The sequence below is a fragment of the Astyanax mexicanus genome, chromosome 3 (assembly GCF_023375975.1).
Source record: "Astyanax mexicanus isolate ESR-SI-001 chromosome 3, AstMex3_surface, whole genome shotgun sequence".
NCBI classification, from domain to species: Eukaryota; Metazoa; Chordata; class Actinopteri; order Characiformes; family Acestrorhamphidae; genus Astyanax; species Astyanax mexicanus.
The window spans coordinates 6,928,246-6,949,646 of record NC_064410.1 but is presented as its reverse complement, the minus strand read 5'-3'; the positions used below and the strand labels follow the sequence as shown (position 1 = coordinate 6,949,646).

Here is a 21,401-nt window from a genome sequence, read left to right as displayed (position 1 = left end):
ACCTTTACTGACCTGAACTTGGAATCAGACTTAAGCTTTAAGACTTGCAAAAACTTCACAATCATATTTCTGAACATAATTAATTTCCCAGTGTTAAATAAATAATATAACTATAACAGTCACCTAAATGGAGCATGTAGTAGTGGTTGCACAGCGCTGTATTTCTGAAAATGCAGCTGCACACTAAATGTGTCTCAAGCCCATTTCATACCCTGTACACAGTGGAGTGACTGTATTTAAATCAATTCTGCAACCTGTGCATATTTCATAAAAGGGACATTCCATTTTGGATTTTGGTACATTTCAGGTATGGTCACTTCTGAAAATTTGATCTTCAATTAGATCATTTTTAGTCCTATATTTATTAAATACAGGTAATAGACTATCAAAAAGTTTGATTCGTTAAGCTCAGGTATCAAAGCAGTTTTTAAAATTAGATTATGTAATATATTTGGTAACTTACAGTAACAGGGTTGCGAGTAACAAGGTTGCAAATCTAGGCTAAGTTGAGGTTAACCCAAGGAACAGATGCTAACTGTAAAATTTAGCTATGTATACAAGATCAAGGACAAACATGGTTATATAAATATATTAAGTAAATTTTGACTCTACTCATCATTAGTCTTACAATATGAGTAACAGGGTTGCGTTCACTGAGTGACACACATAACTTGGACAAACATTTTTGGAAAAAACACTTGAAAATTGTTAGAGCACTTACTCTTGGTCTTGCCATGTGGGCAGAAAATGTCCTTGTGATGTCACTTCCTTTGTGCCAGTAGACAAATATTTTTAACTCTTTCTCTGCCAGGTAAAATTCCTTATGGTAACAGGGTTGCGCGCATGTTGTGGGACACAACTTAATAATAGCATAAAAACTGTAACATGCAAAACAGTGTAGACCGAAGAAGTTGTTTTCATAAGTAAAGGAGATGCAGATCAACAATATACAAGAGGAAGTCATTTATTTAGAGCTTATTTTAATTGTTAAATTTGCCAAAGGAGTTGGTCCCCCAATGTGCGGGACAAGAGAAAACGGCCATTTTTTGAGGTGGTCCAAAGGTATTCAGTCTTTTGAATAATATCTAAGGAGCTTATTTTTCCACCATATTTTACAGTTTGTCTTATAACAAGTACATTTTTCACAAAAAATAGTCCTTTAGATATTTTGGATACGTACATTTTAAATTTAAGTGGTGGAACAGGAAATTTACCAAAATCCTGAAATGTCCCAAAAGCACTTCAACACTTTAAACATTAGGCCCTGTTGTACACCCTGTGCAAGGCACGTTGTGATGCTTGTTGCTATCTTACACCCCGTCAACAATGTATTTTCATGCCTCATGCACCTGCCTCTTAAAAGGAATGACAGCTGGCACACTGATTGGTTTATATCATGTTACACTCAAAACACACCCATGATTAATTAGGAGAATTAGCACATGCCTTTTGCATGTTTTGAGCCGCCCAATGCATATTTTTTGCGCCCTTATGATACCTAAGACACACCCGAAAAGCCTTAAATCCATCTGTACGATTCTCTCAGATGGTTAAAATAAGGCCCATTGTTTCAGTAGTTGACACTTTGAAGTTTATAATAAGACAAATTGGCTGTTCCAATTGTAAATGGCCTTTGATTTAATGGGAAAATCACATAAAAGTGTTACAATCATCCTTGGTCGAAAGCAGGTGATTGGTCATCATTATTGGTTTACTGTGCATACACATTGCAGGACTTGCAAAAAGTCTTGTTTTGAGTTCTTTTCAGTAAATAAAAAGAAGAAAAAGTGTTATTTGGCGAATGTTTCCCAAGCTTTTACATTCAGCTGTACAGTTCTTAAAGAAAAGGGTAAAAAAAAAAACGGTTATGAAGCTGCACAGAGCGTGCATTCATAAAGACCCCCAGACTCTCAGTGCTATTGTAAATGTACAGCCACACTTATCCCACTCTTTTACCCCTGAACCCCCCAACACTCACACTCAGAGTTTTTCTGCCCCGCGCCGTTACCATAGGAACTATGTTTGCATTTCCCAGTGAGCGAGTCCCGGGCCGACGGCGCTCTCGGCTGGCATCCAGCCTTTCAGACGGCTCCAGGTCAGTCTGCGAAAGCGATTGTCTATGCGTGGCGACTCGCTGAGAGACATTATGGGCGCGTTTCCGACCGAACAGAAAGAGGAGGAGGGCGAAGAGGAGGGAGAGAGAACTTCGCCCTGGATTCGGCCTCCGCTTACAGACCTCCAGGCCTTCACCCTGGCAAGAACCCCTAGAAACAGATTCATCAGAGCAGCTGAAAAGATCTGATCTGCTGGATCAATCCACCACCAGCCTGTTAGCCCTCTGTCTTTACTGATGCTCCTCCTGAAGGGGCACCACAGGCACCCAACGACCAATTACAGAGGCTGAGAGTTATGATTATGTTGGGAAACAATTACACATACCTTCAATGGTCAGGGAGTCAGACACATAAATGTCCAAGAACTTCATTTTCTCAAACAATATCGTTGCTGTCCAATGAAAAACAAGTATCTCCATTTTTGTCGATTTTTAGATTTGTACATAATTTGAATCCACAAGCTGTCCCTTACACTCTCTCAACATTTCTTGATGAGTGGACCAATAGAAATTCTCTAAATCAACTGAAATAAACTCTTTTTTACATTGACTGCCATTAAAAGTGATGAAGGTTTTATTTCTCTCCTGAGAAATTGCTGTTTTGGAGATACATGTTTTAATTTGACAGCGACAATATGCATTATTACTTCTAAAACAGAGAGAAAAAAGAACATTTTGAAGAAAAAAAAAAAACAACTCAAAGTAAATCATGACAAGTCAGGATCATACAGCCAGTAAACCCCATATCATCTTAGTCCAATGAAAAACAAGTATTTCCATTCTTTTCAATTTTTAGTTTACTACAAAATTACCCTGTGCCAAAAAATTCTTCATGAACGGACCAATAGAAATCCTTTAAAATGACCTGAAATAAACTCTTTTTTTTACAATTTAAAAAACACAGAATTTAAGCTGTGTACAAACTTTTGACTGATACTGTAAATAAATATAAACTAACAGGGTACTAGTTGAGTGCACCTAATTAATTTAACTGCATAAGTGTTGTCCTTGATCAAGCAATCCTGCACAACAGAACAGTGCACCACCATATTAACACACATACAAAGCTTCCTGCAGGTTCTTGTTAGTCATAAAAAAAGTATTTTGATTTGCCTTTCTTACCAGCATAAGAATAGTTCTCTCCAACATATTTCTTGGCCTTCCATGTCTTCTTGACCTTTGCTTCCACAGTTCCCCTGAACTGCCGATTCATGATAACACTTTACTAAAGAGCTGATTTTTTCAAATTCAGTGTTTTTTTTCTGCTGCGTAATGTGGTGCATAAGATATTGCGATCAAATCTGTGTTAAATGTAATAAATAAGCACCTCAAACTCTGTTTTTTTCTGAATCAAAAGAAAATACTGGAACATCAGTTCAATTGCCAAAATCCCAAACTGTTACATCACAGTCTTAAGTCATTATATTTAAATCCATATATACCCAGCGTAGCTGAAGGGAGGCTAAACGGTTAAACACCAACCAGAAATAGCTACCATGCAAAATGCATGATTTTAGCATTAGCTGTTTTAGCTAACTGACTAATATGCTGTTTTACAGATCTACCGCTTCACTCGAGTTAAAATGCTTTTGTCTCTCTTTGATGATGATCTCTAGATTTCGAGAACTCTTGATTTCCCCCCTTTTCCCCCTCCGGCCCCCTCTTTCCTTTCTCTCTTTTACCCCCTTCATTTTAATTGGGCCTCTTCTGTTCTGGGTTATGTGGGTTTGGGAGGTGGGCACTGCAGGGATGGCTGGGTTCAAGTGAATGTAAAACTGTTCTCTGTGCCTTGAGGATTAAACTACTGTTCAAAAGTTTGGAGCGATTTCATTAGATACATTATGTTGTATATCATTGTTTTGTCATGTTTTAAACCTATAAAAAATCGAACTTGTTTTCAGGTCATTTTTTTTTAACATTTGCACATTTACTCCTGAATAATTTAATAAGTTATGATTCGTCTTATTATACATATTGTTGTGGTAATGCACCTTGTATTCTTTTTCTTGTTTTTATCTTTTCTTTTTATCTTTACTTATACTTATATGCCGTGTAAAAGGTTCATGATGAATGGACCAACAGAAAAGCTCTATAATGTAGAATTTTTTTAAAGACTTCCACTAAAAATGTCTATATAAATATATGGGCAAATATATTTATTTTTAAGTGAACTACATTTCAGAACATTTCAACACATTCCAAATACAGTACCAGTCAACATATTCTCATTCAGTGTTTTTCATTATTTCTTTATTTAATTTATTTTCTACATTGTAGATTAATATTACACATATGGATTAATGTAGTAAACAGTAAAAAAAAGTGTTTGTCCTCCACAATCCCCTGACCTAAACCCTAAACTGAGATGGTGATTTGGGAGTGTGCAGATCTGTTCTCAAAGATAGATGTGCTACTTATGGAAGAATGTAAACTATAAAACACATTCTGGTGCGTTAAACGAGTTTAACGTGCAAAAGGTGTGTTCCAATTCTCTTAATCATGGGTGTGTTTTGGGCTTAACGTGAAAAAAAAAACAATCAGTGAGCCAGTCATCATTCACTTTTAGAGCCAGGTGAGCTCTGACTTTGGCATGTTTGCATCTTAACAGCGCGGTGCTTTTGTGGATCTCAGCACAGGAAACTAACCTGTGAAGATACACCAGCAGCTCATTTAAGGGAACAGCAATGTTATTTTATTCTGTATTCTGTTCATTGTTCAGGTTAAAGTTTATTTTGCGTTCTGCAGCTTGTTTATCTGTGTGTGTAATGAGCAAGGGTGTACACACACTGAGCACGCGCTTAGGATTGCGGCTGAGTGTTGACTGTTGTCAGGGTTTAATCAAGTCAGTGGCGCACCTGTATTTTCCATCAACAGTATAGAAACATGCCAGATATTTACATGAACACACTTCACTTTCAGACCACCATGCTCATCAGTGTAGATTTATTCCTAAACTCTGATGCTATTTTAACATGGCGGGCACAAAGCGTGACATAGACTGTTGACGGGGTGTAAGATAGCAACGAGCATCCTGATGCGCCTTGCCCTGCATGAGTGAAATTCAGAGTGCTGTACAAAGATAACTTTACAAAGCTTTTAAAGTGTTTGTGACATGCACATTACCATTAGGGTCTTTTGGAGTTCATTTCAAAATGTATATTGAACATTTTGAAAGCAATTTTTATACATTTTTGAATGCATTTATAATTGCATTTCACTTCTATTACTTTTCCATATGGGAAGACTTTTTCAAGGCTTTTTACATAATGTTTGACGTTAATATCATCTGTAATTCCATACTTTTGAATGGTACAGTATATTTTCATTCATTTCTGCCAAGAAAAACTATGAAAACCTTTCCTGCACGGTGCATTCCAGCTTTTTGGAATAACCTGGGCACGTGAAGTGGTCTGGCGCACTGAATGAACCCACAGTCAGCCTCCTGAAGGTGCAGCAGCAGCAGCAGCAGCATGCGTGACCGTGCATTCACACGCTTCTGCTCGCACGGCGCCTTCCTCCATTCAGGGCTGCGCTGGAGGCCCCGTGGCGTGTCCTGGCTGCTCGGGGCCCGGCCCGGCCCGCCGCACACAATGGCCCTTTTCTCTCTGACCTTGAGTGCTCAGCGCCTCCCCGGGTGCCACGGCAACCCGCCGTGAGGAATGCACCCCGCTCAAGTATGATATGGCTGCAGACTCTCATTCTCAGCCCTCACCTCTCTCACGCCTCACCAGCCCCCTCCCCCACTCACACGCTAACCACTGACCCCTACCCGCTACTGAAATCACTAATGGCTGCACCATTCAACATGCAGCTGACTAGTTAACCTGGTTAATGCTAATAAAACTTAAAAGTGTTACAAAAATGTAAACTTCAAAAACAAACCAAAATACCTGGCGAGTTATTAACTCTGATGAACTTATCCTGTGCAACAGAGTGAACTCTTGGTCTTTCTTCCCTGGGGCATTCCAGCTGAGAGCCAGCTTTATCATACTTTAAAGTTCTTAAAATTTTCAGATTGACTGACCTTCACTTCTTAAAGTTTTTTTCTTTACTTAGTTGAGCAGTTCTTCTCATAATCTGGATTAGAATATTACTCAAATATTCACTATTCACTGTATACCTGTAACTCTACCTCTTCACTACTTTACAACTGATGCTCTCAAACACTTTATTAAGAGGCAAGAAATTCAAGTAATTAACTCTTGACGAGTTCAGCACAGCTGTTGACTGAAAGCCTGCATTCCAGGTGACTCTAAAAGTATCCACAAATTCAGTCACAAAGTCCAATGAAAAGGTATAGAATAATAGAAAAATGATAGAACTGGCTCTCATCAGGACCACAACAGGAAAGAAAGAACAAGTACTGTCCAAGTTGTCCATCTTTGCTAACCTGTTACAATGCTAATAATGGTAACATAAGTCATATTTTGGTTAGATTTACTAGTTTTATGGAGATTGAAATAATTTGAAATAATGTAGTTTTGATATAATGTACCTGAATGTTTAACTGGAACACCGTCGATTCATTCTCATTGCTTTTCCAGACTTTCAGGGTAAATGAAACGCAGCATAATAGCTGTAGTAATTCTCTTTTACTCAAATGCATCATCAATGATGATCTTGAACAGATGCAGTGACTCATGTAGAGATGGATTGCCCATCCTGTCCAATCATGTGTTCTTGGACTGTTCCCTAAAGGTAAGTGTTCTTGATTTTCTAATGCAGTAAATACTGATTACAGACCGTTTCTGTTCTGAATAACTGTATTTTTATGCCGTGTTTCTGGTTTTCCGCTGCTGGGAACAGCGCTTAGAGATCATCTGAAACACTGGCACAGTGTTTATGCACAGATTACAAGGTTTTCTCTTGTGAAAGCTTTCGTGCGTGCTGACCCGGCCCTCTCGCAGACAGCAGGAGGCACAGAGAACGGCTCGGAACAATACGGAACAGTCCGCAGCTTGTTGTGCATTATGGCCTTGATTAAATAACGATGGCATATTTTCAGCGAGAATACGGCATAATCGGAAACATGGGACCGGTGATTAGAAACAGACGCGTTCTGTCAGATAAAGAGGGCAGGCGGGGGATTTGGAGCGTTTTCACTCCTCACTTATAAAAGCGCCTTTTTTTAGGAGGACATAAATGTAACAAATAACTGTATTTACAAACCTTGACCGGCAGAAAACGAGGATGATGGAAAGTGTGCGCACGGTGCCGTTACGGTTCAGAGGTGAACGCGTTTTAAATCACATCAGAAACAGATGTTTTATCCTCCTGAACTTTTGGAACTGTCAGAAAAGGTTTGCGAGATTACAGAGAAAAAGAACCGACAGCCTGGATGAAAGTGGATAGGCTTTAGGCTTCTAAATTTGACCCCACTGGATCTAATTGAAGCTTAGTCTTTATACCAAACGTACGGCGCACTAAACAAAGGAAACACTCCAATAAGAGCTGCCAAAACAGTTCAAATACACTCACTTTTACTGAAACAGCTCTTGTTGTAGCTTATGGTTTAAATTTTTACTGATTTTCTTAGTTTCCAGCCCTCCATGATCATCCCTAGATCATTCATTGCAGTGGTAACCTGGGATTATTAGAGCTAGACCTCCAGTCTAGGCCATCAATGTTAAAACATCAACGTCAAGAAGACCTCAAGAAGAAGAGTGGTTGCTCTAAACTAACACTGGTGCACAAAATCTTCTTTTCTAACTTTTTAGATTAAACCCAGACCTTAAATTACAATCCCAAAGAAGTTTGGCATACAATAGAAATGCAAAAGTTAAAAAAGCAGTGTTTTTTTTTACAATAACTTTGTCTTTTTTTGGATTTCAGACTGTATAAACCCAAGATATTCTATGTTTTGTCTGCTAAACTTAATTCCATTGGTAATATACTCTTCCAGTGAAAAAAATTAGAAAACCCAGATTTTGTTCTCCTTTTTTTTCTATTTAAGCTCTTCAAGTCCTGCCAATAACCAGGAATGGTACAAAATCCAGTGTAAGACATTGAGCAAAAAATTCCAGGGCCTTAAAGGAAAGCAAATTAACTAAAAACAAGTAAATAAGTAATTTTAGTATTGTGAAAAACATATAATATTTTGTAAAAATATGTTGTGAAAAAAATAAATAACAGCTGGTAAGTAGCAGTGGAAATAAACAGATCTTTACACACTTTTTTACACACTTACACACAGCACATTTCACACTTTCATCATTCAAGTTTTTTTCTTAAGAGAAATTACAGATGAAGTCAGAGAGTGGTGAGTACAGTTTCCTACATCTTAAAAAGACTTTTGGAAACTGGAGAAAACTGATACAGGAAGGACTTTTTTTTAGATTAAACCCAGACATTAAATTACAAACTAAACCAGGTTGTAAAAAGGTTTGGCAAAGTATAGAAATTAAAACATTGATAAAAACAGTGTTTTTTTTACATTAACTTTTTTTTTGGATTGCAGGCAGTATAAACCTAAGATATTCCATGTTTTATCTAATACACTTCATTTCATTTGTTAAGATACACTCCCAGTGAAAAGTTCTAGAAAAAAACCATTTTTTCTCTTAGCTTTTTTCCATTAAAGCTTTTCAAGTCCTGCCAATAACCAGTGTAAAAAAACTTTGCAAAAAATTGCCAGGGCCTTTAAGGAAAACAAATTAATTAAATATATAAAAATATTTTGCAAAGAAACTGAATTAATCATATATTGTTACAAAAAAAACAGTTAATTAGTTAACATCTTACAGCTGGTAAGCAGCAATGGAAATAAACAAATCTTTGAAATGCGCAGGCCACAGTCCGATATATCCCCTCTGAGCAGCTAAAGAGCTAATGCTTAGCGCTGTGGTTAGCTGGTAATGCTAATATTGCTCCAGCAGTGCTAGCCAGGGTTAGCTGCAAGCTACAGGCATATAATACTCACCTATGAGCAGCTAAAGAGCTAATGCATAGCGCTGTGGTTAGCTGGTAATGCTAATATTGCTCCAGCAGTGCTAGTCAGGATCCTGCTGGCTACAGGCAGATAATACTCACCTATGAATGGCAAAAGAGCTAGTGCTTAGCGTGGTTAGCAGCTAATGCTAATGCTAATGCTGCTTCTGTTTTGAGTCTCTGTGCCGGAGAACTAAACTGAAACTCCTGTATAACACTGTACTTCAGCGGAGTGGCTTTACTGCTCCTTAATACCTGACTGGTAGAATTAATACGTAAGGCACACTGTTGATTTTTGGGAAAATTAAAGGATTTTAAGTGCACCTTATATGATAGATTGTATTGTTTTCATTTGTTAAGCTAACAAGCGAACTAGTTCAGCTGTAATCTACTAAGGTGCTGATTTGTTGCACCCATGTCTGATAAACCCCTAAAAAAAATAAGTCCACTTGAAATTGCACTCTAACTACCACATGCTTATGGACAGACTGGAAAAACCTACTGGGTCAAATGCGACTCCGCATTGCTACCATTGCTCGGCTGAAAGCAGCTTGGCAGACTGAGGACACCAGCTTCATCATTCCAACCCTAATTCTAATTCATGACCCAAACAAATGCCTGCAAAGTCTCTGCATATCTGTAGTAGCACACGTGCAACAGCTGGTCTGACACCACACTACATATGTTTGGGGAATGCCCCGCAGCAACAGTCACCGGTCAGATGCTGCAGCTGTGATGTCGGAAGCCAATCCGTGTACTAACATCTTGTACTCATCATACTTGGTCTTCTCTTGGCAATTATCCAATTTTCTGAAAATAAAAGTAGCCAGTGTCTGCAAGGTAGGGGAAGGTTATATGAGTGCAGAATAATATGTCGTTAAGAATGGCCAATTCAGGGGAACTGTGGAAGTGAAGATGAGATCTGGGAGATCGAGAAATCTCGAGAGAACTGCTTGAAAAAAAGTTGCTAAAACTTACATTATCTTTCCTGCTGGAAAAAAAAAACTAAATGCTTTTAAAAATCTAGACACCTCAGAAAGGTTTTAAAAGCATGTGTTGTCATCTGATTAAGTCAAAATAGTAATTTTCTTTAACAATAATCAGCAAGAAATAAGGAACTGTCACAAAAAGAACACCTTGCTACATGTGAAGCATGGGGGTGGGTGCATCAGGCTTTGGATCTGCACAAGTGGATCTAAATGTTAAAGCACTTGTTTGTCAAAGTCTGGAAGTAAAAAAAAGTTGGCTAATACATACAAAACATTATCCAAAAGCCATTTTTATTGCAGTATATTGATATTGTTGCAAATTTAGTTGTTTTCATCACTGACCTCGCGTATAAAGCCGTTGTTGTGCCAAATTCAGCACCCCCGCCAGGAAAAGCACCCTCTCTCGGGAGTGCGCACTTACGTCTTCTTGGCTTTAACTGTACTTATAAAATGGAAATACCCAAGATACTTTTCTAAGCTACGCTGACTCATAAGAAAAAAGAAAAAAGAAAGGTTACCTGCAGACTCTCCTGAGAGGGGGTGCTTTTCCTGGAGGGGGTGCTGAATTTGGCACAACAACGGCTTTATACGCGAGGTCAGTGATATAAGCAATTAATTTGCAACAATATCAATATACTGCAATAACAGAACAATGCTAAAGCATATCTAGAGTCAGGAGGGGTGATGCACTTACATTATCTTTCCTGCTGAAAAAAACAAAACAAATACTTTAAAAAAATCTAGACACTTTAGAAAGGTTTTGAAAGCATGTGTTGTCGACTGAAAAAGTCAAAATAGTACTTTTTACTACTTCTTTTAACAGTCAGCAGGAAATAAGGAACTGCCTTTAACAAAAAACACTGGGCCAACTGTGAAGCATGGGGGTGGGTGCATCAGGCTTTGGATCTGCACAAGTGGATCTAAATGTTAAAGCACTTGTTTGTTAAAGTCTGGAAGTAAAAAAAAAGTTGGCTTATACATACAAAACATTATCCAAAAGCCGTTTTTATTGCAGTATATTGATATTGTTGCAAATTAATTGCTTATTTCACGGACCTCGCGTATAAGGGGGTGCTGAATTCAGAACCATGGCAAAACATCTCTAGAGTCAAAAGGGGTGATGCACTTTATATATTATATTTTCTTGCTGAAAAAAACAAAACAAAATCCTTTTAAAAAATCTAGACACCTCAGAAAGGTTTTGAAAGCATGTGTTGTCCACTGATGTAGTCAAAATAGTAATTTTTTTGCAATAATCAGCAAGATATAAGGAAGTGTCACAAAAAGGACACCTTGCTACCTGTGAAGCATGGGGGTGGGTGCTTCAGGCTTTGGGGCTGCACAAGTGGATCTAAATGTTAAAGCACTTGTTTGTTAAAGTCTGGAAGTAAAAAAAGTTGGCTTCTACATCAGGAAAATGATCTAAAACAATCATCCCATACCTTTAAAAATGCCCATCACATTCTCCTAATCTAAACACTATAGAAAATTCGTAACTATAGAGGCCATCTGACATGAATATTAAAAATAAATCCACAAAAATGGGCCTTGAGTGTCTAAACATTTGCAAAAGTTCGTCCCTCTGTTAGCATCAATCTCTCCATTAGCGATCTATTCATATTTAATCTGCAGATTTACATCGTAAAGTTCACAGCACAGACGAGTATTCCAATACCCCGACCAAAAATGTATATTTTTAAAAGCAACAGAAAACTGTTCAGGCAAAATAAACAGACATCTAACGTGAGAACAGTGTGTGATATGAAACACTGTAATAACAGAAATGATAGACGGCTGCACACGGCATGCTGTTTTCATGCTGTGGTTATCGGCTATTCACCTCAAACCCTGAGCTGGGCTCACTGAGATGCTTTATGGAAACTGGCTGGATTTAAGCTCATGGAAAATTTAAAGGAATCAATTTATAGGATGCCCTATATGAGAATGAGGATATGCAATACTGAGCAATAGTTTTTAGGTACTTAGTAAGGACTTTTTTTTTTTTACTGTAAAAGATGTGATTAAAACAAAGGAGTGTGAACATTAATATAGTAAAAAGAAAGATGAATTTCTAATTCTGAAGAAAGTAGGTGAGATCATGTGAAAGCTTGGTGGTTGCTAAGGTGTTAAGCCAGGTGTACACTATGCATTTTTTTTTTTTATCGGGTGTGTTCGTATTGTGTGCGTTTGAATTGTTTTTCGTGTATGAACAATGCCACTGATTCATATGCTCACACTATGCGTACGCAAAGGTGTAGGAGCAGGATTGACATTGGGGGGAAAAAGATGCTAAAAATAATCAAAGCCCACCCTTTAGTGACTTAGAACAACATTTGCGGAATTACAGTTAATCACAAATATTTTCTGCACTGAAAAAATGATACTTTGGACCAACCTAAAAAAAATTACTCTGATTTGTTACACCTAAATATACTAAACTTATATTTATGATTGTTAGAATCTAACATTGTGATTTTAAATTAATCAATATTTTACTTAACCCAAGAACCAGTACCAAAAAAAAACAAATAAAAAAGATGATTTATAATAAATACTCTTTTTTTCCCACTTTCTTTATCTGAAAAACCCTATTCTTTTTCAATACAGCCATGTATAGTTATACCCTTGTCACCTGCACCCTCTCCCGAGAGGGGGTGCTTTTCCTGGCGGGGGTGCTGAATTCAGCACCATAGTAGTGCCTAAATCTGTGCTTCCGCTATGAAAAGCACTCCCTCTCTGCAGCACGTACACAGCCTCTTTTTTTTTTTTTTTTTTTTTTTTTAAAGCGAAAATAATTGCTTTTCATGGCGGGAGTGCAGATTTTGGCGTGCTTTCAAAATAAAGGTTTATTTTATAACAATTTCTGTTTTTTTCCGCTGCTTCATACAACCTACAATACTGGTTTTGATCTTTTATATTATATGTAGATGGATGACATGAAAGGGTTTTCGTGATCTGCTGCACATATCATTTAAGGACTTCAGCTACTGTATATCCAGAAGCAAAATACTCATATAACAAAGGCTATCACTACAAAAAATGGCTTTTTATTGGTTTATTTGCAGTGAATTTTGGGGAAACAGGTTTTGATTTGATGAAATCGTCTCGCTAGACAGCTCACAGCCCAAAATTTGTGGCATGTCAGAAATCCCTTCTAGCATCCGACTGCTCATTCGCAGCTCGTTAGGGCAACAAATTAGACATCACATCACAAACGATGATAGCTAGTGGTTGTACAGCTCAAGTGAATTCAACAGGTTTCTAAGATGCTGTGGCACTGCTAGGTGGTTGCTAAGGTGTTACCCTACTGTCGCTGTTTGTTGCTAAAGTGTTACAGAGCGTTGCTAAGGTAACAGGTTGGTTTTTAAGGGTGTTGCTAAGCAGTTCCTAAAGTGTTGCTAGGCTGTTAACATCATTAAGCATTGGTTTACCAAACCAGTTGTTGGATGATAACCAGTGGTTGTACAGCTAAAGTAAATCCCACTGGTTTCTAAGATGTTCTAAGGTGGTTGCTAAACACAGGGTTGCTGCGATATAATTGCTGGTGCTCTGGTGTTGCTAAGGTGTTTCTCTACTGTAGCTGTTTGTTGCTAAAGTGTTACTGTGTGGCTGCTTAAACTATTGCTGAGCAGTTTTTTCTAAGCAGTGTTGCAAGGCTGCTAATTAATTAATTAATTCTTCATTGTTCACTGATTAAGCAAATGATGATAACCAATGGTTGTTTTGTACATCATGTGAGGACCCAAGTTCTATTAAATGAGTTTAAAAGGCATTTTTTTTGTTCCTTTTAGCTGAAAATCTTGAAACGTGAAAAAATGTTGGGGTAATTAAAGGGCACCAGAGAATCAGTCATTAGCTTTAGCTTTTAGCTTAGACTTCTAAAATAAGTAGGCAGTGCAGATTCCTAACTAGGAAAAAGCTTACACACACACACACACACACACACGCACGCGCACACACACTCTCAGTCATGTGTATAATCACTTGTGGTAATATAGCTGTGGAAATATGTGCAATACTGCAGACTCTGTATGAAACCGATACGACAGCTGTGTTAATATTACAGTAAAAACACCAGTAAAACGATTCCACAGAGAAAAGTGTTTTAATCTCTGAAGAAAAAAAAAAAAATCTGCGTGACTCAGCCGCCTGAGGACAAAGCGCAGGCCCGAATCGCACTTCAAAACCTTTTCTTAAAAAATAAAAATAAAATAAAAAGCAGGCTTTTTTTTTCTTCAATACATTTCTGTCATAAGAAACAACTGCAAAAACTGTACAAACAAGCTTTTTACAAAAGCATCCGAGACTTCGCTGTAGAATGTTTTCACATTTCTTTCTTTCTTTTTTTTACACATTTTCCATGGATGTCTGCTACATTGCGACCGTAGAGCTTAAGGCATAAAACAGTTTATAAGACTCTGAAAGAGCGAGAGATGAGGGAGGAGAAGAGGGAAGTACAGAGTTCCTGTGGTGGAAAGCAGAAGGAGAGAAAGTGAGAAGTTTATAGAGAAGGCTTCGGGGTCGGCTGTGCCCGGTTGCATAAAAACCTCATGATCCATAACGGAAATTGCACAAAACTTAATCTTAAATGTCTTTTTTTTTTTTTTGGGTAAAAGACACTTTTAACCTCTTAACCCTCCTGTTATATTGTGGGTCAAACTTACCCTTTAAAAAAAAATCTTAAAACATTTAAAATTCAGGAAAACTTAAGAAAGAACGTGTAAATGCAACATGACTAATTTAATGTGTAATTTAATGTGTTACTAATGTAATGTTAATATTACACACATATTGTTTTGGGTAATTGTAATTTTTTTCTGTTAAAATTGACTCCAACATTGTGTTTAAATTTTTTGATTTGTTTCTATTTAAGTTAGTTAAGAAGAATTAGATTTTAATAAATTTAGCAATTTTCTAATTCGTCATTGCTGCCCCTTAAAATCTGAATTTGTGAGAAAAAAAAGAAAAGAAAGATTTGACTCAATTCTCTTTTGTTTTTGCATCTTGCAACAAAAGTAGGTTGGATGATAATCAACAGATTGGGGATCAAATTTAGATTTTATTTTTATTTTTTTTTAAGTAATTTAGATTGTCAGGGTGAGAAAAAAAAATAGAAAACTGGAAGAAAATAAATGAAAACTCTTTTATTGTCTTATATATATATATATATATATATATATATATATATATATATATATATATATATACAAATTACTACTTAAGTTCTATAGATAATTTTCTACTTTCAAATACAGCCTTAAACAATCAGAAAATGTAACTAAAAAACTACTGTTCTGGTCAATTTGACCCATTAGTGACAACAGAGGTTTCAAAGTTGGAAATTTAAAATATAGAACAAAACTGAAGCAAAAAAAATAAATAAAAATATTTAAGCCAAAAATAAGTTGTTTTTGTTTTATAAAAAATATAAATTAAATATATAATTTTTTAAATCTAATTTTGGATTGTTAGATGTGATTAAAAACGAGTCACTATGACCTGGGAGCTTTAAAACTGTTAATTACAGCTCAATATAACAGGAGGGTTAAACTCTGCTGTACTACCAAAAACTCAGAAACATCACATTGTTTTACATTCAGTCAGTGTCCCAAGATTTAGTTCAGAATTAATAATAAGGAACCTCATTCTTAACTCGATGTATGACAATGTAACATGACTTGATTCTGTGTAATTCTGGAACATTTCTATTGGCTCATTTAACCCCTATTGTGAAATACTGTATAAGACAGATTAGGTGTTTTTTAAACTTTAGATTTCTTTAAAGTGGATTTACGAACATAAAACATCATCAATCACCAGCAAAACACAAAAGCACTTCCAGTTGCATAAAATACATAGTGCAATTAAAACTCGTCTGCAGAAGTGCATGGGTCCTCTCAGATTTAAGCATTTTATCCATTCATAATACAAACACATCGACTTCCAGAGGCTCCATTCAGATAATCAATATAATTCATCAATAACCCCCTTTTTGATCAGTTGATCATCCAATACATGCTTGGTATTTGGTTCTTTTTTTTTAATAATATATTTTATAGATTTTCTTCCAATTTTATCTTTAATGTCTCACAGACATCAACAATCTCTTTTATTAGTGAAATCTTATCTCTGCACATGATATGCCAAAAGTCATGGGACAACAGCGTGTAAGTTGAATGGCTTTGGAACGCATATAAACCATATACACCACTGGAAAAAAAAAGACCACGTAAAAATGATGAGTTTCTTTGATTTTACCAAATTGAAAACCTCTGGAATATAATCAAGAGGAAGATAGATGATCACAAGCCATCAAACCAAACTGAACTGCTTGAATATTTACACCAGGAGTAAAGGCATAAAGTTATCCAAAAGCAGTGTGTAAGACTGGTGGAGGAGAACATGATGCAAAGATGCACGAAAACTGTGGTTAAAAACCAGGGTTATTCTACCAAATATTGATTTCTAAACTATTCAAACTTTTTTGCGTTATTTGAGGTCTTAAAGCTCGGCATCTTTTTTGTCATTTCAGCCATTTCTCATTTTCTCATAAATGCTCTAAATGACAATATTTTTATTTGGAATTTGAGAGAAATGTTGTCTGTAGTTTATATAATAAAACAACAATGTTCACTTTACTCAAACATATACCTATAAACAGCAAAATCAGAGAAACTGATTCAGAAACTGAAGTGGTCTCTTAATTTTTTTCCAGAGCTGTATAAAAGAATTGACCAGACAATGCAGGAGGTCCTACACACACATCCCACAGATCAGTGCAGCATTCTTTAACTTCCAAGGGACATGGCAAAAGTCATGGAACGCGATACAAAGCAGAGATGTTTCTGGCTGGATATGGGGTCAGAGATCAATTAGGTTTATTTGTGTGATATGTATATAACACTAGTGCTGCAATTATATTGCCATATATGGTCAGTAACTGAGTTGGTGTAGTATATCTGAAAACACCTTAGTGAACTGGACGTAAACAAGTTTGAACAGAATTAAACAGATTTGGATCATTTGGATACTTAAAACACTGTGATTGGTTGAAACACTTACTCATTTGCATACTGTAATCTATGAAATCAGTATTGCAAAGGACAAATATGTTCGTGAACCCTGAACCACATGACTTTACCTTTAAGGTTTTTTTTCCCTTTATGCAACCATTCACAGACAGAGAAAGAGAGAAAACCAGAGAAAGAGAGAGAGACAAAACATGAGAGAGTGACAGAGACTCTGAGCGAAAGAGAAAGAAAGAGAGAGGCAGAGAGAGCCAGACTGTCCCCGTCTGGGTTACAGTTCCTCCAGACGAGGCTGTTTGTGTGGTTTCCTGGAAAGTAAAGTCTCAGAGAGTCTTGCTCAGTCTGTGTCTATGTGGCAGGGGTTGGTCCCTCGCTCCTGGGCGTCCCGGTACAGCCTCAGAAAGTCCCTGTACCTCGGGGCGCAGCTCAGCCACGCCTCCCCAAAACGCACTGTCCCGATAAAGAGGAACTCGCCCTCGCCCGGCTTCACCCCACACTCGCGGGGCATCTTCACCCGGCCCACGAAGCGCCTGGTCCGTCCACCGCCGGACACAAACACCTGACTCTTCTGCCTGTACAGGCGGGTCAGCGTCACGGCGACCGACGTCTGCTCCTCCTCTTGCTCCACCCCCAGAATAGTGCCACGCCCCACTGCAGAGAAAGAGAGAGGGACATGTAGAATGTTAATATTTTAGAAGCACTATCAAACACTGTTAATACATGGTAATAGATGGAAACACCAACAAAATGTTTGGATTGAGCTGCTTGGCCATGGAAACCCATTCCCATTGACTGGTACTGTATTTATAAAATACAGGGGTTGGACAATGAAACTGAAACACCTGGTGTTAGACCACAATAATTTATTGTCCTGACGGACAGTTCTGATGGAAATAGAGTTGAGGTGCACGTTGAATTCTGACGTGATTTGGGCAGTTTTTTTGGATACAATCCGGGTTAGCTCCCGAACATCCCTTTCAGACAACTTCCTCTTACAGCGTCCACAGTTAATCCTGTTGGATGTGGTTGGTCCTTCTTGGTGGTATGCTGACATTACCCTGGATACCGTGGCTCTTGATACATCACAAAGACTTGCTGTCTTGGTCACAGATGCTCCAGCAAGACGTGCACCAACAATTTGTCCTCTTTTGAACTCTGGTATGTCACCCATAATGTTGTGTGCATTGCAATATTTTGAGCAGAACTGTGCTCTTACCCTGCTAATTGAACCTTCACACTCTTCATGCTCTTACTGGTGCAATATGCAATTAACCCTTTCATGCATAGAGGTCACTACAGTGTACAGCTGTTTAAATTTTTTTTTTTCTTTAAATATGCTTGCAATTTTGGGCACTGCTGCATATAGTCCACTGTAGTGGAAGCTATTGCATCATCCTATACAAAAAAATCCCATTGGTTGGTCATTGTAATGGGAAAAAGAAGTCAATGAAATCAAGATGGCCGGCAGACAGGGAAAACCACCAAACACCTTGGCTATTTTTGTTTCTACCTTTTATAAAATTATATCACTGCAGGTAAAAAAAATATATAATTACATCAAGTAACATCTAAGGTGACATATTATGTAAAGATTTTCGAAATTTTGATTTTATATTTGAGGGAATTGTAGATTAATCATCTGTCCACTTAATTCTACATCATGCATCATTAGCTATTTTTCAACTTTTATGCAATGTCAATTACTTCCAGTGTTGTTTTTAAAATAATTCATATTGTTTAATGTTTTGGCTGTAAATCAACTTCTTTAATTGAGGAATGTCTGCCAGTACAGACAGTTGCAAGCAGAGAAGTAGGGTCAAGCAGTGATAGTGAAGGTGAGTCTGGAAATGTTACTGAGGGAGTTGAGGCTGAGGAACGGAGATGAAGGAGATGAGGCTGTTGAAACTAAGGGCACCCCAATATCCAGTATGCCCCTGGAAACCACTGGCCTCAGCTCAAGAAAGTATAAAATGCCAGCACACGAAGAACCAAGTACATCTGCATGCAGTGTCTTGTAGCTTTGTGCCCTGTATGCTTTGGCAACCATCATAGAAAATAGTCTCAGAAATTAGCAACAAGCATGATTTGACAGGAAATATGATACATGCTATAAAATACTATAAGAGAATATGCTCACTTAACAGTTCAGAGACTTGACAAGAATACAGTATGATAATACCAGTCACAATCAAGATTCTATAAGGTTCTACGGTTCAGAGACATTTTCTTGTGTCACAATATCCTCCTCAGTTCCACTATTCCAACAGAATACCATATTACAACTGTATAACTGAATTACATTTGTGTTTTTTTTTACAACAAAAAATGCATGAAGTACACTTGAGTGGACAGATAAATATTTCTTTATCGAATAAAGATAGAATATATATTTTTTTCAAACCTTGTTTTACATCCCTAAGGATGTATAAAAACACTTAGAAAAAAAATCCTGACTGAGTTTATTATAATTCATGCATGAGAGGGTTAATGAAGACTGGCCACCAGGCTGCTCCAATTTAGCCATGATAAAACCTCCCACAGGAATATAACAGGTGTTTCAGTTTCATTGTCCAACCTCTGTATTAGACAAAAGGCCAAACTCACTTTCTTTCATTTACAGCTGGAATAAACAGATTTTTTATATTTGTTGGTCAGATGTGGTACAAAAAAAATAAATTATCTCTGGAAGCTGATTCAATAGTAAGTTGCTTTAGAACATGCCAAAAGCCAGAAAACTGTAAAAAGCAGGAAAGGTGTCCCCAATCTTTAAATATACCCATAAATAACTATATTAAACCCATAATAAGACCCAGATGAATGGTAGTAGAGAGTTTTTCTTACCAAAGTCACTGGTGCACACAGCCAGAAGCAGCTCAGCATCAGTGCACGGCTGGCAGGAGGCTGCAAAACACACACAAAAAAAACAATCATACATTAATTTAATATTAGCAAAGGTTATTGTACAGTTAAACACGCTTGGAGGAGAACACTAACTGCGGGTATGCTAAAATGCAGGTTGGCTAGTATTATAGTGATTGACGGGGAGGGAAGTTGTTTTATTCCATAAACTACAAACAATGTTTATGCCAAATTCCAATAAAATATTAAAAGTCATTTAGAGCATTTATTTGCAGAAAATGAGAAATGGCTGATATAACAAAAGATACAGAGCTTTTAGACCTCAAATAATGGAAAGAAAACAAGTTCATATTCATAAAGAGTTTGTTTTAAGAGTTCAGAAAACAATATTTGTTGGAATAACCCTGGTTTTTAATCACAGTTTTCATGCATCTTGGCATCATGTTCTCCTCCACCAGTCTTACACACTGCTTTTGGAAAAAAAGGAAAATCAAGCAGTTCATCTTGGTCAGGTTTAATGGCTTGTGATCATCCAACTTCCTCTTGATTATATTCTAGAGGTTTCCAATTTGGTGAAATCAAGAAAAACTCATTTTTATTTTTAAGTGGTCTCTTAGTTTTTTATTTTTTTTCCAGAGCTGTGTATATATAGGAGCTACACCATTGTGCCATTGTTGTTAAATAGCAACAAAGAATAAGTGAAATAAAACAGATATGAGATATGGGCAGAGAGTTGCTGTTTTGCGATCAGCTATTAACAGATTACAACCAAGAATCTGTGGTTAAAACTAAATAAACAACAAAAATAACTAAAAATAACCCAGTAATCACTCCAGGAACCAGAATCAGATCATGTTACTGTTCCAGCGCTCGTTCCACTGGGCTTAATCTCAGACCTGAGCAGGGTTTAAGGTTGAGCAATGTGCAGAGAGGGCTGGTTTTTATGAGCTAGTTTGTTTAATCTGTAGATGAGATCACACTGGCTGTGAGGCCGATCTGCCTGCAGTGTTTCATTACTTAACGAAGACCTGCTGCTAAATCACAAACACACCGTGCTCTGCACTGAGGGTACGAGCACCACACGGACACACACACAATGATTTTGGAGACATTCCTTTGAGATCCTAGTGCATGTTGACATTATAGACTCAATAAATTGGGGTCACAGCGGCACACTAACTGAACAAGTCCCAAAGGTGGAACGAAGCTAACAATAAAGTGAATTTTGGCAAAACTGGTTGTCATTAGCAATGAACCCCTGATTGTGGACTATTGTCTAGGTTTAAATCAGTCAGTGGTGCAGTTCCAGACAACCATGCCCATGCCTCTAGATATAAATCACAAGCACTGCCGCTATTTAAAAGATGCAGACACAAGGTGTGAAAATAAACTGTTGGTGGGGGTGTAAAATAGCAATGAGGCCTCTTCAAACCATTACTGTTGTAGGAACATTATCTATGATTTTATGGCCTATTTTAGTGATCT

The 21,401-nt window shown here is 37.3% G+C and overlaps 1 protein-coding gene across 2 annotated transcripts in view; it reads right to left on the bottom strand.

The window, feature by feature from the left end:
* The window catches only part of metrnla (meteorin like, glial cell differentiation regulator a), a 50,415-nt gene that overhangs the window by 5,052 nt on the left and 23,962 nt on the right, over positions 1-21,401 (bottom strand). Inside the window, exons 3-4 of one of the 2 annotated variants that reach the window (XR_007438319.1) lie at positions 19,899-19,958; positions 16,681-17,708 (exon numbers count right to left, since the gene is read on the bottom strand). Coding sequence is in view for 1 of the 2 variants with exons in the window: in XM_022668004.2 (XP_022523725.1) it covers positions 17,395-17,708; positions 19,899-19,958 (374 nt within the window). In the remaining variant the exon portion in view is untranslated. Of the gene's footprint in view, positions 1-14,115; positions 17,709-19,898; positions 19,959-21,401 lie in introns of those variants that run through there. The other variant, XM_022668004.2, reaches the window with a different exon arrangement.